The sequence below is a fragment of the Bactrocera dorsalis genome, chromosome 3, assembly GCF_023373825.1.
Source record: "Bactrocera dorsalis isolate Fly_Bdor chromosome 3, ASM2337382v1, whole genome shotgun sequence".
Taxonomy (NCBI): Eukaryota; Metazoa; Arthropoda; class Insecta; order Diptera; family Tephritidae; genus Bactrocera; species Bactrocera dorsalis.
The window spans coordinates 50844203-50861085 of NC_064305.1; the positions used below are offsets into that span (position 1 = coordinate 50844203).

The following is a 16883-nucleotide window of genomic DNA, read 5'->3' on the forward strand; positions in this document are numbered from 1 at the left end:
TGTAGAAAAAATAGTGCTAAATGTAAAGTTCCACATTAGTAGGTTTTTTGAAAATGTTCGATTTCTTTTTATTCACTTTATTATTCAAACGATACAGTATCCGACAAGGTACCTAACGTTTAAATCCAGGGCCGGCCCGCCCATACATGCAAGTTAAGAAACTGCCCAGGGTGCCAGAACTTTAGGGCGGCATTAAAATAATTTACACAATTACTTCATTTATTTCACAAAACTCAGTTTTATATTTCCGTAATCTAATACAAATTATTAACAACAACAGGACGGACTAGTCCACCTAGTGATTGTTGCTGTATGTTGTACGCTGCTCTGTGTAGCGAGTATTCAGTTGATTTGCATTTAAAATGGCAACAGTTCGCTTAAGAAAAAAAGTTATGTCAGTTAGTCAGTTATGAAGATGATAAACCGATTCGCGAACTTCAAGCTATTGACAGAAAAATTGTTCATAAAACTACGCTTTTGGACTTTTTATATTATATTTCTACAAACAAATTAATAGCTATCATTCTAAATTTATTTAAGGCACTACGGGTTGCTAACACTTCCTGTGTCCGTAACTAGTGGAAAGAGCAGTTTCTGTAATTGAAACTTACCAAAATCTACATGTACTCTACAATGTGTCAAGAAAGACTGAAAGCCTACACTAGTTTACAGTTATTTTGCGACTGTGATGTTAGAGACTGGGTGCAGATCCCCGAAAATTATAGTTAAAGATTTCCTAACGGATGGTGAAATCAATTTCAAAGTCGCTAATTTTTTCCAGACTTGTTGAGTATGTTATCAATTAGAAGTGAAGTGACGTCAACTCAATAAAACAGTTGCTTCTGATTTTTCCAAGTAAAGGCACGAAAATTCTTAAATAATTAACTTTTTTAGTGTGCCACTTTTTATATTTTTTAATATTTATAGTCATTATTACAGTTTTAAATCCAATTGCTTTTTGGTTAGAGGATTGAAATTCGGTATTATCGATATCAACTCAATCTGCCAAAACAAATTCGGTAGAAGTGCATTTTTTGTAGTATTATGGTTTTTAACTCTACGTCTACGGGATTGACTTAAATATAAGAAAATAGCAGGTACTACTAAGCAGTTGTAGTTGAACACTACTGCATTTATTTAGGAAAAATATTTTAATCAGTTATTTTGTATACAAGGTCTGTCGCAAAAGAAACAGGACTATCAAAAGATATTTTTTTATTCAAAGTAGTTTCCTTGTGCTTCGATACAGCATTTTTAGGAATTCTCTTGAGAATATCGGTCGTCGCCTTTTGGATAGCTGAAATGTCCTGAAACCAGTGTCCTTTCCTGGGCAAATGAAGTTTTCCAAATAGGTAAAAATCACAGGGTGCCAGAGTGTAGGGTGAGTGATTAATGGTTAATATGGAGTTTTTTGTCAAAAAATCAGTGATAAGCGTCGACCAATGACACGGCGCATTATCGTGCAACAGGCGCCAGGACCCTGGCTCACGGTATTGTGGTCGAGCACGACGAATGCGTGACAAAAGACGCTTCATAACACCAAGGTAAAACACAGCAGTAATCGTTTGGCCAGGTGGGACGAACTCTCGATGTACAATACCTTCGGAATCGTAAAAACAAATCAGCAATGTCTTTATTTTTGACTTCTGAAGACAACTTTTTTTCGGCGATGGCTCTCGTCCTCACGACCTTCTTGGAATCTCTTAAACCACTCATGCACATTACTACTGGATAGGCACTGATCACCATAAACTTTTTTCATTATTTGAAATGTTTCAGTAAACGTTTTTCCAAGTTTAATACAAAATTTAATATTTTCTCTTTGTTCAAAATGCATTTTACGACAGATGACCAAAAGCTGCTGTCACTTTTTGATCGATAACATCGATTGTAGTTTCCAATTGTCTTAAAATTTTGACGAAATGTCAACAAGAGATCAAACTCTTTTTATTTCATATACCCACCAATAGGTGGCGCCCCTAGAAATAGTTATATTTAAAAAGTTCTGTTTCTTTTGCGACAGACCTTGTAAATAAATAGAAAGATGAAAAAATTTGTTGAGGAAAAATCCTAAAGCTTGACGAAACAAGATACAATTTGAAAACAGAAAATATAAAATTTAGGGACTGTGGGAAGTGCTTCGAACATAATGTATCGATACAATCTACTATTCCTAGAAATATACTTTCTGAGTAAAAATAAATTTTTTAATCCTTAATTAAAACCATTAATTGTCAGTAAACCTTAGCTTATTTGATGTTAGGGAGCTTAAATAAATTTGGCTGATCACGAAGGCTTTTTTTATGCGCGACAAACAGTTTGCCCCAACATTTTTGTCATCGGAAATGTATCTACGAAGAATAGCAGGTATTATTCAACGTGTATCATATATAAATTTGACTTTGGGTTTCTACATATGTATGTCTATATGTGTTTTCATAGAATCGTAATCAACTAGTGTTTGATAATTACACCCACATATGTATGTGCTCTGCTTTCAGGCCAACATAAGTGAATCTACATTGAAATCCAAAAGCAGAACATCAAATATAAAACGAAGAATACGAAAAGCTTCTCACAAGGGCCTAAAGGTGGGAATACACCTTGTTGTGGCGGGATATTTCGCTTATGCGACGTATCACTACATCGATGTCGGTGAGTTTCAGTTGAAGGAATTTTAATAGTCTCATATGCAGCCTAAGTGGCAATCTGTAACTTTTTTTCCTACTGCTCCGCTACTTGCATTGGATATATAAGTCTATATTGATGTCTTCATATTCCCTCTTTCGAGGATGTAGTTTGTCTTAACCCGATAATTACGAGGTGTGTTCAAAAAGTATCGTGAATCGTAACTGACAGTTTTCTTCGATTGCAGGGGCGTAGTGCATCATGAGTTCTTGCCACAGGGAAGAACGGTCAATAAGGAATATTACCTGCAAGTTATGCGCAATTTTCGCGAAGCAATCCGCCCCTGCTCACACACATCGTTGCTTGTGCGCGACTTTTTGGCCAAAAACAACACACTAATGATGCCGCAGCCACCGTATTCCCCAGATCTGGCCCCCTGTGACTTTTTCTTGTTCCCTAAACTGAAGAGGCCCATGAAAGGACGACGTTACGCTTCTCTTGACGAGATAAAGACGGCATTGAAGGAGGAGCTGAAGAAGATAAAAAAAAAAGATTTTTTGAAGTGCTTCGAAGATTGGAAAAACCGTTGGCACAAGTGATAATATCTCATGGAGATTACTTTGAAGGGGACAAAATAGATATTCATGAATAAATAAATAATTTTTGAAAAAACACAAAATTCGCGATACTTTTTGAACACACCTCGTACTATACATGAGCTATTAATGACATTGTACTCGTTTTAAGGATCTCTTTGAATTCAGTATAAGCGTTCAAACTTCTGTTGGTTGTGTATTTATTGATTTAACTTCTTAAATGTTGTTTTGTATACTAAATCAAGAATGATATTAAGTCAGTACTGGTGTAGCCAGTGGTGCATGCCAGTCGCCAATGTGAGTCGGATGAGTTCAATCATTTTAGCGGTTACGGCTTTTCCAGGAGATAAATACAATATAAAACGTTATAGGATTGACTTCATTTTAATAGAACCAAAATAAGACGTACAATTATTTTTGCCTCATCCCTATAGCGCCTCTACAGCAGCAAAAGAAAGTCGACGCCTTCCTCACTCTCTTCTCAATGTTTGGCTTCTATGAAAGCATCCTATCACGAGCAAGCCCCAGGAACTTCACTCAGGCTACAGGTTTTAGCGAAAGCCCCACACGTCTGGATAGATCCATTATCCATTATGTCAAATGTCGGTGCCGCACCAAATGTGGCTTTTTCCTCTGTGTCGCTTGACTGAAAATGGGGAAACCCGGATTATAACCGCAGCCACTCTTCATATAACGGTTAAGTTGAGAACTACTATAAGTAAATTTATAAAATTTTGCATGCAGCGTGGCACCTTTAGGTGGAATCCCATATCTCAGGCTCGTCTAGCCAATTTCAACAATATTTTTATGTTATTTTGTGGAAATGGGCGAAATCAAATTAGAACAACGCCTAATTCCCTTGTATCACAATTTTTAGTCCCAATGATCCTTTCACTATACACTATGAAACTCTTGAGCAAATGATTGTAGATTACGTAGCAATCTATATACGCAGGCTCAAGGCTCTTGGAGCCATTTATGTGAACAGCGATCAAATCACCTTCATTGGGTCAAGCAAGTTCCTGGAATTCATCAGGGTGCTTGGCCTTTGTAAATGAGGGGAGGGCACAATAGACCTTAAGTCGCGGTGCAAACCTCAAAATAATTTATATTCTTTTCTAAGTGAAATACTTATGTGATATAATATTTCTCTTTTTGGGTGAAAATGGACTAGTAATAGAACTATGTGAGCAATTAAGATTACGAAAATTAGTGTAGGTCATTCACGGTTTAATATAAAGTTTTACAATGCGAGAATATAAAACCCAAAATTTAATAATAATATTTAATTTAAACATTAAGTGTCATTATCATTTCATTTTGCAGAGAATAACGAGTGCGATTCCCTTAAACCAAATGAATTATGTGGCATTCAGTTCTGCAGTGGTTATGGATTATTGGTACTACTATTGGCATTCATTTACCTTGGTCTTTTATATTTCCAAATCATAAAACCGAAGGTAGGCAGAACCTTACATCCGAATTATATTTATCCACTTGGAAAGCGGTGGAAGAAATTCAGCCGAACAAGGTAAATATTTAAAATATTATTCGTCGGACAGTGATCAGGTTCCGGACAGCAATTTTAACAGCAAATTAATTCAGTTTGCTTTTTTTATGATATTAATCCCTAGCACAGCTTTTTTGATCTATATTACTGACAAGTGAAAGTATGTTATAAAAACATATATGAAATATTAGATTATAACATAGATTTGTTGTAAAATTTATGAATACAAATATTATGCAATTTATTTAGTTCTGTTTAAACCTTATTTGTTTAGCATTTCTTTTGAAAAGGTTTTTGTATGGTTATTCCTTTATTTTTTTCTTGTAGTGCACAAAAAAGTAAAACGAAAGTAGGCTGAAACCAACCTGATACAGTTGTGAATAATTTTGTTCCTCTCTTTTACTTATGTGAAACATAGAAGAATTTCAAAATTAAGCATCTTTACTAAGTTTTAGTACTTTTTTATTTCAGTTCGCTCTTCATTGTCAAACCGCTCTTATAGAGGTCTTTACGAATTACTAATTAAAATTTTCCTTCCTGTCGACAGTCCTCGAAGATTGTTACTATTATTCATCCAATTGCACACTTTACTTTTCTGGAAAACCACACCCTTCTAAATAAAATACGTGTTCCTTTTTCTTTACTTGAGGGCAAAAGCAAAATAAATCTTAAAAATGGCAGAATGTGAGTGCAGTTCGAATACCCATTTAAACTACAGGTATCCCTCGAATAACACGGTTAATTGGTTCCGTGTTATTCGAAATCGTGTTATTTGAAATTTAAAAGGTAAAACTTTATAAACGCAATAATTTTTAAATTACATATGTTCAACCACTGTCACTCTCCAAAGATTGATTTGTTTTTCCTTGAAGAGGTAGAGGATCCTTAAATTTCAATTTTTAAAAGGAATTTTCGCGGCTTCGTGCAATTCGAACCCCGTGTTATTCGAGGGTTGTCGCAATTTTTAACCGTGCTATTCGAGATTTCGTGCAACTCAAGTACCGTGCTATTCGAGGGATACCTGTATATTAATTACAAAATTCTCTTCTACCAGTGGACCAACTCCTCTCCCTGTGTTTTTTCTTCTATAGACGACTCCAAAAAGGCCAGAGTTGAAATTATTTACGAAAGTAGTGTCCTCTATGTATTCCATTAAGTGTTTTGATGATATGCTAATATGTTTCGTGGTTAATTTTGAAGTACTTTGTGATGATAATACTATATATGCATTACTCATAATACTAATTGAAGAAAAGTTTTGCTGTATTTTTTAAATTTATACACATTACATGTTAATATAATTTTCTTCCACATTAGACTTGTATCCGGTATAATGCTCATAGTCCTTATAATTTTACTGGCAATTTTTTTGTATTTTGCAACCAAAGAGGACAGAAATAAATTAAGATCGCTGTTGGCTCCATGTTTACTCATATTAGCAGGTTACGTATTTTCTTCAAATCGCAACGCAATTAATTGGCGAACCGTGATATCGGGAATAGTATGCCAATTTATTTTGGGTATCCTGTGCATTCGGTGGGATGTAGGCCGCAAAATCTTCGAATGTCTGGGCGATAAAGTAGCCACTTTTCTTTCGTTTAGTGATGAAGGAAGTCGTTTTGTATTTGGAGATACAATAATCGATGACGGAATTTTCGCTTTCGCAATCTTGCCAGTGATATTTTTCTTCAGTTTTTTTATTTCAATTTTACATTATTGGGGTGTTATGCAATGGATAGTTATGAAACTCGGTTGGCTGCTACAACAAATTTTGGGTACAACTGTTTGTGAAAGTGTTACATCAGCCGCTAATATATTTCTCGGCATGTCAGAGAGTCCAATGCTTATTAGACCATATCTTACCAAACTTACATCCAGTGAATTGCATTCAATTATGGCCTCTGGATTCGCAACAGTGTCCGGAACGGTATTGGCAGCATATTTATCCTTTGGTGCTTCGGCAGCTCACTTAATAACTTCAAGCGTTATGGCAGCTCCAGCAGCATTGGCTTTTTCAAAACTTTACATGCCGGAAACAGAGGAGAGTCAAACTTCATCAAAAAATATTCAACTAGAGAAATCGTAAGTTAACATTAAAATAAAAGTGATCAGGGTTGTGGACTTTTTAATTCAAAATATTTTGGATTAAAAATTAGATTTTTATTTTTTGCAAATTTTATTTTTTATTTTGAATATGTAAGTTTGCCGACCAGTGCTTCAGAGTATTGAAGATGATGGTTCTGTGCGAGCTCAAGTTTAAAATAGTAGAACACAAAGCACGCAAACGCGAAAAATGTTAATGAGTTTGATAAATTTTAATTTTTAACTCGATTTGTGTAATTAAAATTATTTCTATTCTGAAATTTCTTTTTTGGGATTAAAATTGTATTTATTTTTAAATCCAGCATTTGGGATTAATAATGCTTTTTCTTAGTCATTTTGAAACTACACATGAATTTTAATTCTTACATATACAATATGTCAATGAGTTTACACATGAAAAATAAACACACTTTTTCAATTTCAGTAGCAAAATATATTGCTTTTTACTTTAGTTTAACTTATTTTTTTGTTCGATTATATTTACATACAGTATTTACAGTGAATTGGTACAAAAAAAAAACGGAAAATTCAATGGAAAAACAAACAAAATACAACAAAAGCAAATATCATTGAATTTTGTTAGTGTCAAGAAACTCTTTTCACTATTCGTTTTTTTCACTATATTAGCATGTGTTACACGATCAACGGTAATTTACCGTTAACTATTCTACGCAATGATATTTCAAATGATTTTGTCAATCAGTTGGTGATTAATTTTTGCCTTATTCGCGTCTAATATTCCTCTTACTGTTTTGTTAATATGCCGGGCAAAAGGTTATCATTTGAAGTGGTCCAACTATTGTACTATAATCACCAATTAGGAAAAAGTGTTAGAGAATTATCAGAAATGTTTTCTGTAACACGTAAAACAGTGTATAATGTGATAAATCGTGCGGAAAATGAGGGAAGACTAGAACCAAAGCGAGGAGGAGGTCCTAGATTAAAACTTACTGACCGGGCACAGCGCCTAATGACACGGAAACTTGATCAAAATCCAAGAATTTCGGTTAGGGCTCTTACAACGATGGGCCTCCTAGAGTATGGCGCAAGGCATTAACTTCCCTAGAAAGGCGTAACATCATTCCGACCGTCAAATTTGGCAAAATGTCGGTCATGATTTGGGGATGTATCTCAAGCAAAGGAGTGGGAAATTTGGCTTTCATAGAAAACACTATGAATGCTAAACAATATTTACAAATTTTAAAAGCCAATTTGTGGAGCAGTGCTGTAAAATTTGGCTTTGTAGCAGACAACAAGCCAAATTTCAAATTTTATCAAGATAACGACCCTTTTCCCTTCTATATAACTGCGGCAAAGTAATAGATACACCTGCTCAGAGCCCGGACTTAAACCCCATAAAAAATTTGTGGGCATTTTTAAAGAAAAAAGTTGCTAAAAGGCAGCCAAAGAACATGACAGCACTTAAAACTGCAATTCTGGAAGAGTGGCAGAATATACCTAACATCTACGACATGGAAAAGTTAATTCATTCCATAAAAAAAGGCTGCAATGTGTTATAAATGCTAAGGGTTATCATACGAAATATTAATTTTATATTAAAGCACAATTATTTCTTAATATATTTAATATAAAAGCCCGTGTCATCATTTGTGAAAAGAGTTTCCTGACACTAACAAAATTGAATGATATTTGCTTTTGTTGTATTTTGTTTGTATTTCCATTGAATTTTCCGTTTTTTTTTTTTGTACCAATTCACTGTAAATACTGTATGTAAATATAATCGAACAAAAAAATAAGTTAAACTAAAGTAAAAAGCAATATATTCTGCTACTGAAATTGAAAAAGTGTGTTTATTTTCCATGTGTAAACTCATTCTTGACATACTGTATCTTACTTTCATCCATTTTCATTAGTTTTAGGAATTACAAATAACAGTTTGGCGAACTATCTATTATTGTTACATTGTCAGCCAATTTATTTTTATTTATTGTCGGCATTATCTCGTTTATCCTTACGTATTTACTTATGATATGTTCATTTATGTATATTAAAAAAATCATTTAGCCAAGGCTGATATGTCTATTTCATTTCATGCACAATAATACAGAGAAGACTCTTCAATACTGGATGCGGCTTCGAACGGGGCCAATAATGCTATCCCTATTGTAGCAGGAATAATTGCCAATATCGTCGCTTTTGTAGCATTTGTGGCATTCCTCAATGGTGTCGTTAACTGGCTATGTTTTTTAGTTGGGTTGGAAGACATCGATTTTGAATGGATATTTTCGAAACTTTTTATACCACTGGTGTGGACGATGGGTGTGCCCTACCAGGACTGTAATATTGTAGCAAAAATTGTCGCCACTAAGTCAATCATCAATGAATTTGTGGCTTATGAGCGTTTGGGTGAATACATCAAAAGTGGAGAATTGGAAGTAATGTTAAAGCTCACAAACAAACAAACTAAATAAGATCATCTGTGAATTCACTTTAATTTTATAGGCTCGCAGCATAAGTATAACAACATTTGCAATTTGCGGCTTTGCAAATCCGGGTGCTCTGGGCATACTCATTGGTACACTCAGCGCAATGGCACCTAATAGAAGATATGTGATAACTTCAGTTGCCATGCGGGCATTTGTTGTTGGCAGCATAGTCTGTTTTGTATCTGCTAGTTTTGCGGGTGAGTTAGAATTATTTCACAAAATATTCTAGTAAAAAAAAACTTTCTCTTAGGACTTTTACTCCAGGAGGAACAGGAAAGTCGCCTGTACGCTAAGTTCCTTAACGCACCAGAACGGAAAAATATAACAATTGCCATTTTCAAATCCCAATAAAGTTTTCAACTATTAATGTTACACATTCTATGGTTTAATAAGTTAATACTTTGGGTATTAATAGTGACGATCAGTGATTACTTTAATATCCTTACATAATTTATTTAATTTTGCATAATCATTTTCTGTAAGTTTTTGAGAAAACATGGTAATTTTCTGCAACAACTGCTTGATATTTTGTATAGTGTCGCCGATTTCATTTCCGTCGAAGGTTATGTCATTTCGTGGACGTTTACGAAGAACATGTGTGGGCCTTATCGCGCTTTCTACATTATTTTCAATGTTGGCGTAAAACTCAAAATCAGCTGCACAATTAACCGATGATTTAGGTACTTTTTCAAATGTGCTAACTTGAATTATATCAGGTATTTCTACTTGGTTGTAAATAGCTTCGGCAATATTTCGAACAATCGAATTAGCTTTCTGCTTACGGAAGCATTGAATAATTAACCAAAACGACAGCATCGGGAAGTACATTCCATTTTGAAAATTTTTTTCAATAAACGTAATAATTTTCAATTCTGTTTCTTCATTTGTATGGTTATTCGCCATTAGTAATAATCCAGCACTCATCAGTCTTTGGAAAGATGGTTTCGCTCCGCAATTTGTAAGTAGCTCCGCAATTTTTTGTTGTAAGCAATTAGGGACTTCTGCTTTATATTTCACAAGCTTGTACATGTGCGAAACCTAAAATAAACGATTCACCTTTTATTAAATTTTAAATTCTCACATACATTAATATTATTAATACTTGGAAGATACTTCAAATTATAAGTAGTATTTATTTGAACATAAAACACTAAAGGAGAAAATTGTGAAAAAGGGAATATTTTGTTAGTAAGAAAGTATTTACTTGAAATCTTTTATTATGTTTCATTAAGTAATTCTTATAGAATTTATTCATAATCCGTTTGATTATATATATTTTGTTCTAGTCCCAATATTTTTAGTTTTCCATGCGCCTATAGCGCGTTGGCTTTACTGCACTAACACCTCTACATGTTGTGTATCTTTACAAAAATGTTAAAATAAGGGCCTATAGGATGAGCATATAGCGTATATTCTGAATTTTAAAATTTAGTACTAACAATTTGTACTAAATATGTATACTTACAAGTGCTTCTAAATGATCTAAAAAAAATGGTTGCTACTTTCTAACTTCTTTGTAGTCAAATATATTTTAAAAATTTACATTTATATTAATATGATTAAACTCATAATTTCAATTGAAATAATTGTGCCTATACGCTACATTCTTATATGTATATTAGAAAATAATTTTTCAGATTAGAGATTTCACGACGAACGTGAAATTAATTTTTTTTTATTTCGATAACCTTTTTTTGGATTATTGCATTATTTGAACATACTAAATACTTTATATAGTGATTTTTTTAAATGTAAACACTGGATTGCTATCAACGTTTTTAAATATACTGGTGTGGTAGTCATCCGCACGAATACCGACAACTATAATCCAGTAGTCAGACTCAATTCGAGTGCCAACTTGAACAACTTGAACGTTCGTCATGAAACTACTAGATTCGTGCAAAATTATTTACTATCAACTTGTATAATACAGTGTTTAGGCACAATTATAAAAATGAATACCTGCGTGGAAAAAAACCCGGAAATATTGGGTAGTCGAAAAAGTCTTCTCGTATTTCTACTCAAATTTCAACTTATTTTTTTATATTTAAAATGAACTTTAATGAACCAAATATGTACCATTTTGGTTGACCTTTCTTTGCGACCATTGTTGAGCCTAACCACGCTTGAACCATGATCTTTTTCGCACATTATTGTCGTATTTGATCCACTTTTCCTCTCCTGTTACCATTCGCTTCAGAAATGGTTCGATTTCATTTCGTTTCAGCAAAGAATCGCAGATGTTAATTCGGTCCATTAAATTTTTCAGAGACAATTCATGTGGTACCCAAACATCGAGCTTCTTTTTGTAGCCAGCTTTTTTTAAACCACCGTTTGATGATGTATGTTAAATTCCTTAGCGATGTCATGGCTGCTTATGTGACGGTCATGGTCAGTTTTTTCCATAATTTCATCGACTTTTTCAACGATGGGTCGACCCGAGCGAGGTGCATTTTTCACATTGAAATTCCCAGAACGGAAGCGAACGAACCATTGTTGTGCTACACGAACTGATACAGCAGCGTCTCCGCAAATTTCACTAATATCATTGCTGGCTTCCCTTTTTTATACAAAAATTTCAAAATATAACGAATCTCTTCATTATTTGCACTCATTTTTGAACAGCTGTAACTTTTTTTCAACTGCACCAAAGTAAAGAATACCAATTAGAAAGAAAAGCCTACAGGTATTTTACATTGGGTAGCCGAAAAAGTCGCGTATTTTGTCAATAGATGTCGTTGCAGTGCTACCACATTGTGTCACATTGTGTCATACCATATAGTGTTGGAAAGGTGAGATTTTAAGCTTTATTCAATCAAATTAAAAATTAAATTCGGGAAAGTTGAAAAAAAGTTACAGCTGTTCAAAAATGAGTGCAAATAATGAAGAAATTCGTTATATTTTCAAATAAGCAGCCATGACATCGCTCCTGTGGCAGTGGGATTTACAGTACAAAATTTTAGTTTTGTACCTTAATTTGGAGCTTAGTTGTAACTTTATAAGCAATTAAATATTTTATAACCTTAAGTTCAAAAAGTACAAAAAAAAACAAAATTCATATTCCTATTTTTAGTTTTGTGATAACAGTGTTCTAGTGGAAGAACAAGTAAACATAGGCACCATAGAGTCTTCGTTCAGTTTGCTCGAAATGAAAAAAACCGTTACTTTTCATGTATATATGTACATAATAAGCGAGAGCTCGTAATATAATATAATTTAAAAAATATGGAAACCAAAAGGCTAATTTATTTTCAATGTGACAAAAATGTAAACAAAACGCAAAATATTTAATTATTCATCAATATGTATTTTGTCGCCTTCAAAGTAATTCCCACCGGATGTAATACACTTATGCCAACGATTTTTCCAGTTCTCGAAACCCTTTTCATAAGCACTTTTTGCGATGGACTTGAGCTCCTTGAGCGAATTTTTTTTGTCTCTCTGATCGACTGAAACGAATTCTACGGAAATTACCAGAGCCATCGTGGCTCGATGCGATGGTGCATTATCATCGCGTAAAATCTATGAATCTTCTTAAAAAACAAAATCTTGTTGTTACAGTGAAACACGGTGGTGGTGGGTGAGATTGAATTTATTGAATCCATAATGAATAGATGGAGGTATTCAACCATTTTACAAAATAATTTGAAAAAAGTGCAACAATCTCGAATTATATTCGTCGTTTTGGTTCCAACAAGAAAACGATTCCCAATCCCCTGACCACAATCCTTTTGAGCATCTGTGGAATATACTATAAAAAATGCGTCAGCAATCAATAACAAGTAAGGAGGCTTTACGAAGTGTAACACAGGCAGAAAGATTCCCAATTACAGCTGAGGGAACAGATAAGTTGGTGAGATCAATGCCAAATCGAATGAATGTGGTTTTAAAACAACGTGGCTATCAAAGAAAATATTAATTTTTCTTTATCATTAAAAGTTATTTAATGCTTTTTTTACCGATTTTTAATCTGAAGGCAGACTTTGTGGTGCCTCTATTTACTTGTTGTTACACTAAAATCCAGTTAACGCAAAAATTAAAATAGGAATATACATTTTTGTTTTTGCGTTTGGAACTTATGAATATAAAGACTTATAGATATAAATATATACATATACAGTGGTGGCCTTATAATTAGAAACGATATGCTAGAAAAAATCAAATCACTATATTTTTTTTAAAACGTGCACTGTAAATTTTAATCCCCGTTATTCTTAGTGTAGACTTTGAACGTTATTGTTAAATAAACACTTGACTATTTGCCGATTGGTTATTGAAAAAAATTAAAATTATTTCTCGGTGTGTGTTTCTTGGCTGGCCACGTAATTAGAAACACGCAGCTTTTTCTTTTGATTCTCGTATTTTTTTTAACTTAGCGGTAAAGTGAGTATACATCTATTAAACAGTGTTCAATTAAAAACGTTTTAATTATTAGAATGGACAAAAAAAAGTCAGGGACCCCCAAAATGAGAGAGTTAATTGTAAGGTGCTATCAAAAGGAGAAATTGTACATGTCAGCGAACGGTTTTTGTTAAGTTTGTACAACTCTTGGTCATAAGGTCTAAAAACATTTTTCGAGCAAAGTTTTATCCTGTAATATTGGGTTGTCAAAAAAGTCTTGCGGTATTTTCGCTAGTTGGCGCTGAAAGCGCGTAGTTCTAGTTTTATTCGTCGCATCGGGTCATGCTATACCTTTTTGGAAAGCTCATTTCACGCGCTAACACGTGTTTGATTGATTGTCGTCGTTTCTTTTAAGTCGTTCGTGAGTTATAGCGTCGCAAACATGGAGCAAATAATGAGAAAATACGGCATATTTTACAGTACTACTACGATAAAGGCAAAAATGCATCTCAAGCCGCCAATAAAATTTGTTCAGTTTATGGACCCAATACAGTTTCATTTCCACCGCACAACGATGGTTTCAACGTTTTCGTTCTGGTGTAGAGGTGGTCGAAGATGCGCCACGCTCCGGAAGGCCTGTCGTCGAAAATTGCGATAAAATCGCTGAATTGGTCGAAAGAGACCGGCATAGTAGCAGCCGTAGCATCGGTCAAGAGCTGGGCATGAGTCATCAAAAATTCATTTCAATTTCAATAAAAAAAAATTCAATAAAAATACCGCAAGACTTTTTTGACAACCCAATATTTATTGCTTTTTTAATTGTACACTGGATAATCAAAATTAGTGAAATTTAAAATTGTGTTATGTGGGAAGTAGGCGTGGTTGCAGTCCGATTTCTTCTATTTTTGCACTGTTAAATAGGAATGTGAGAACAATTGATCGAGCAGGTCCCGAAATATGTGATTTCACCTAAAACTGAGCGCCGCCATGCCCATCGTCCAGTTTTTACCTCGGCTCTTCTCATACAATCCCGGGTATAAAATTGTATGTTTCTGTTTTCGTATTCAGTTAATGATTTATCGCAGTTTTAGTAGTTTTTAACAGTACCGTTATATGCGGAGTTAACGAGAGGTAGGGATGCTTGGGGGATCTGTCCTGAGCGGATTTGATCCAATAAGAGACTATTATACTCTGTAACAACATGTTGCAGGAGCATAAAAATTAATTGTATAGCAAAAATATCTACTTCACATAGTTTTCATTTGCTTATGGTCACTAATTTTTTAAAGTATAGTATAATTATTTAGTGCAATTGTTGAGATACGCCAGTTCCAACTATATATTCTGGTTTGCCGAAGATAAAACTACCGAGATGTTTCAGCTTCACTCTACTCTGGGCCAAAAGGATCTTGTGGTCACACAAGAGCTGGCCCAGTGCTAGAACGGTGGACGCCTATGAAGATCCAACTTATAGTACTACTAATATGTAAAAGTAGAATAATACTGTGACGAAAATTAATAAACAGAAGAAGGAAAACATCAAACAGTGAGCCCGCTAAACTAACTATGCTATAAGTACGAATAATCTACGAAATTAATGAAAAAGTAATTACAAGTTTATAATAGTCCTTTAAACTCATCGCATTGCGATCAAAAATTTCAATCAATCTGCTAAGTTTGCTAATAGCTTTCGAGCTCAACATTTTCATATCCAATGTATTGCTGCCATTGTTTATGCAATGAAATATGCTGTAATTATTTTGTAAGTTAATGGAATGATGAAATTGATGTTCGATATTTTCTTCCAAATCTAATCCAGAGCATAATGTTATATAATGCTCTATAAGTCGTTCAACATTAAGGCGCCGGTAATTTGAGGAAAATTGAGCGAAACGATTGTTTGTTTCCACCCAGAGCTGAAGACCATCTTTAAGCTCATAAGCTCGCCTTTCCTTACAGCTGTAATATTATAAGTTAATAATAAATAAAAACAATATACAATTATATTTACCTTGATACTAATATCAACACATCTGTACATGCAAAGGATAACGCTGAGTTTCCTTTAATAACATATTGCTGCATGTTGCTTAACAAAGTCCCGGAAGAATCCAAAAGAACCAAAGTAGCATACATATCCATTATTTCATCAAAACGAACTGAATTCACGAATATGTCAGGTCCTTTAAAATATTAATTAGATTTGATGATATATTAAATATTTGTTTCACATATTATCAGGGAGTTAGAGAGTCGTGTTGCTAACGTATAACTTAGAACTCCAAAGAATTTTCAATTAGACTTAAGAAATCCGAATCATAAAATGTTCTCCAAATTGTCATTCATTTTGTCGGAATTCGCTCAAATTATTTTGGTTTTGATTTCAGAAGCTATACTAACTCATAGTTAATGGGGAAAGGAACGAGGAAAAACGTGATGAGACCACAAAATATTCATAATCGGCGAACACGCATTTTGTTCGTGTTCATCTAATTTCGCATCTACAAAATTTTTAATTACACAGTTATTCATTGAAAAAGGGAAATTACGAAATACCTATTTAATTTCAAAAATGTATATTTAGAATTCTTATTATTAAATTTGTTTATAAAAACCAATAATAACCCAATTAAATTCATAAATGCAATAAAATTACTTTGCTTCGAATAACAAATAATTTAAAAAAATGTATCTTAAACAATTTACTCACTTTGAAATAACCGTTTAAAAATTTCGAAATTCAGTTCGGCACTTCTTTCAAAGTAATCATCTTCTTTATTGGTGATACAACAACGAATATAAGTTACAATGAACTCGTAACAGTAGTCGCTTCCTCCAATATGATTTGCTATCAACTACATCGAAATATACAAAATAAACCATGATTTACCAGTAAATGCCACCAATTCAATAAATAGAATAATATATAAAAATTTCACTTAAATATTAATCTAACCAAGTGGTTTTGTTATTTGAAAGAGATAGACTTTTTGACTTTCTGTACTGGAGCGTACTTTTATAGGTGTAATTTATTTACTCTCATTGTAATTAAATTATTCTCTGAAACATACTATTTAATATTTTTTAGTATTTTAAATTTATCGATATTTGGTAATGTTTGTATAGGTGGAAATTCGGATACATCACACCGAGAACGATCCCCCAAAAAATTGAATTTCATAATGAGACAATTGCTGATCGCTTTATTTGAAACATTGGTGTAGAAGTGTCATATTAGATTTAGTTGTAAAGCCCCAC

The 16883-nt window shown here is 33.6% G+C and overlaps 3 protein-coding genes across 6 annotated transcripts in view; 2 read left to right on the plus strand and 1 right to left on the minus strand.

Annotated features, from left to right (window-relative positions):
* Positions 1–9656, plus strand: part of LOC105232872 (solute carrier family 28 member 3) — a 26749-nt gene extending 17093 nt beyond the window's left edge. For all 3 annotated transcript variants that reach the window (XM_049452880.1, XM_049452882.1, XM_049452881.1), the window contains exons 4-9: positions 2502–2655; positions 4551–4755; positions 6052–6816; positions 8906–9233; positions 9301–9481; positions 9535–9656. In XM_049452880.1, coding sequence (XP_049308837.1) covers positions 2502–2655; positions 4551–4755; positions 6052–6816; positions 8906–9233; positions 9301–9481; positions 9535–9635 — 1734 coding nt within the window. In that variant the 3' untranslated portion in view covers positions 9636–9656. The remainder of the gene's footprint in view (positions 1–2501; positions 2656–4550; positions 4756–6051; positions 6817–8905; positions 9234–9300; positions 9482–9534) is intronic.
* Positions 1–16883, plus strand: part of LOC105231168 (GTP-binding protein 1) — a 261542-nt gene that overhangs the window by 111622 nt on the left and 133037 nt on the right. The window lies entirely within an intron of this gene.
* LOC105232874 (uncharacterized) overlaps positions 9648–16883 on the minus strand; it is a 22592-nt gene continuing 15356 nt past the window's right edge. For both annotated transcript variants that reach the window (XM_029553237.2, XM_011214761.4), the window contains exons 7-10: positions 16336–16480; positions 15637–15808; positions 15239–15584; positions 9648–10322 (exon numbers count right to left, since the gene is read on the minus strand). In XM_029553237.2, coding sequence (XP_029409097.1) covers positions 9693–10322; positions 15239–15584; positions 15637–15808; positions 16336–16480 — 1293 coding nt within the window. In that variant the 3' untranslated portion in view covers positions 9648–9692. The remainder of the gene's footprint in view (positions 10323–15238; positions 15585–15636; positions 15809–16335; positions 16481–16883) is intronic.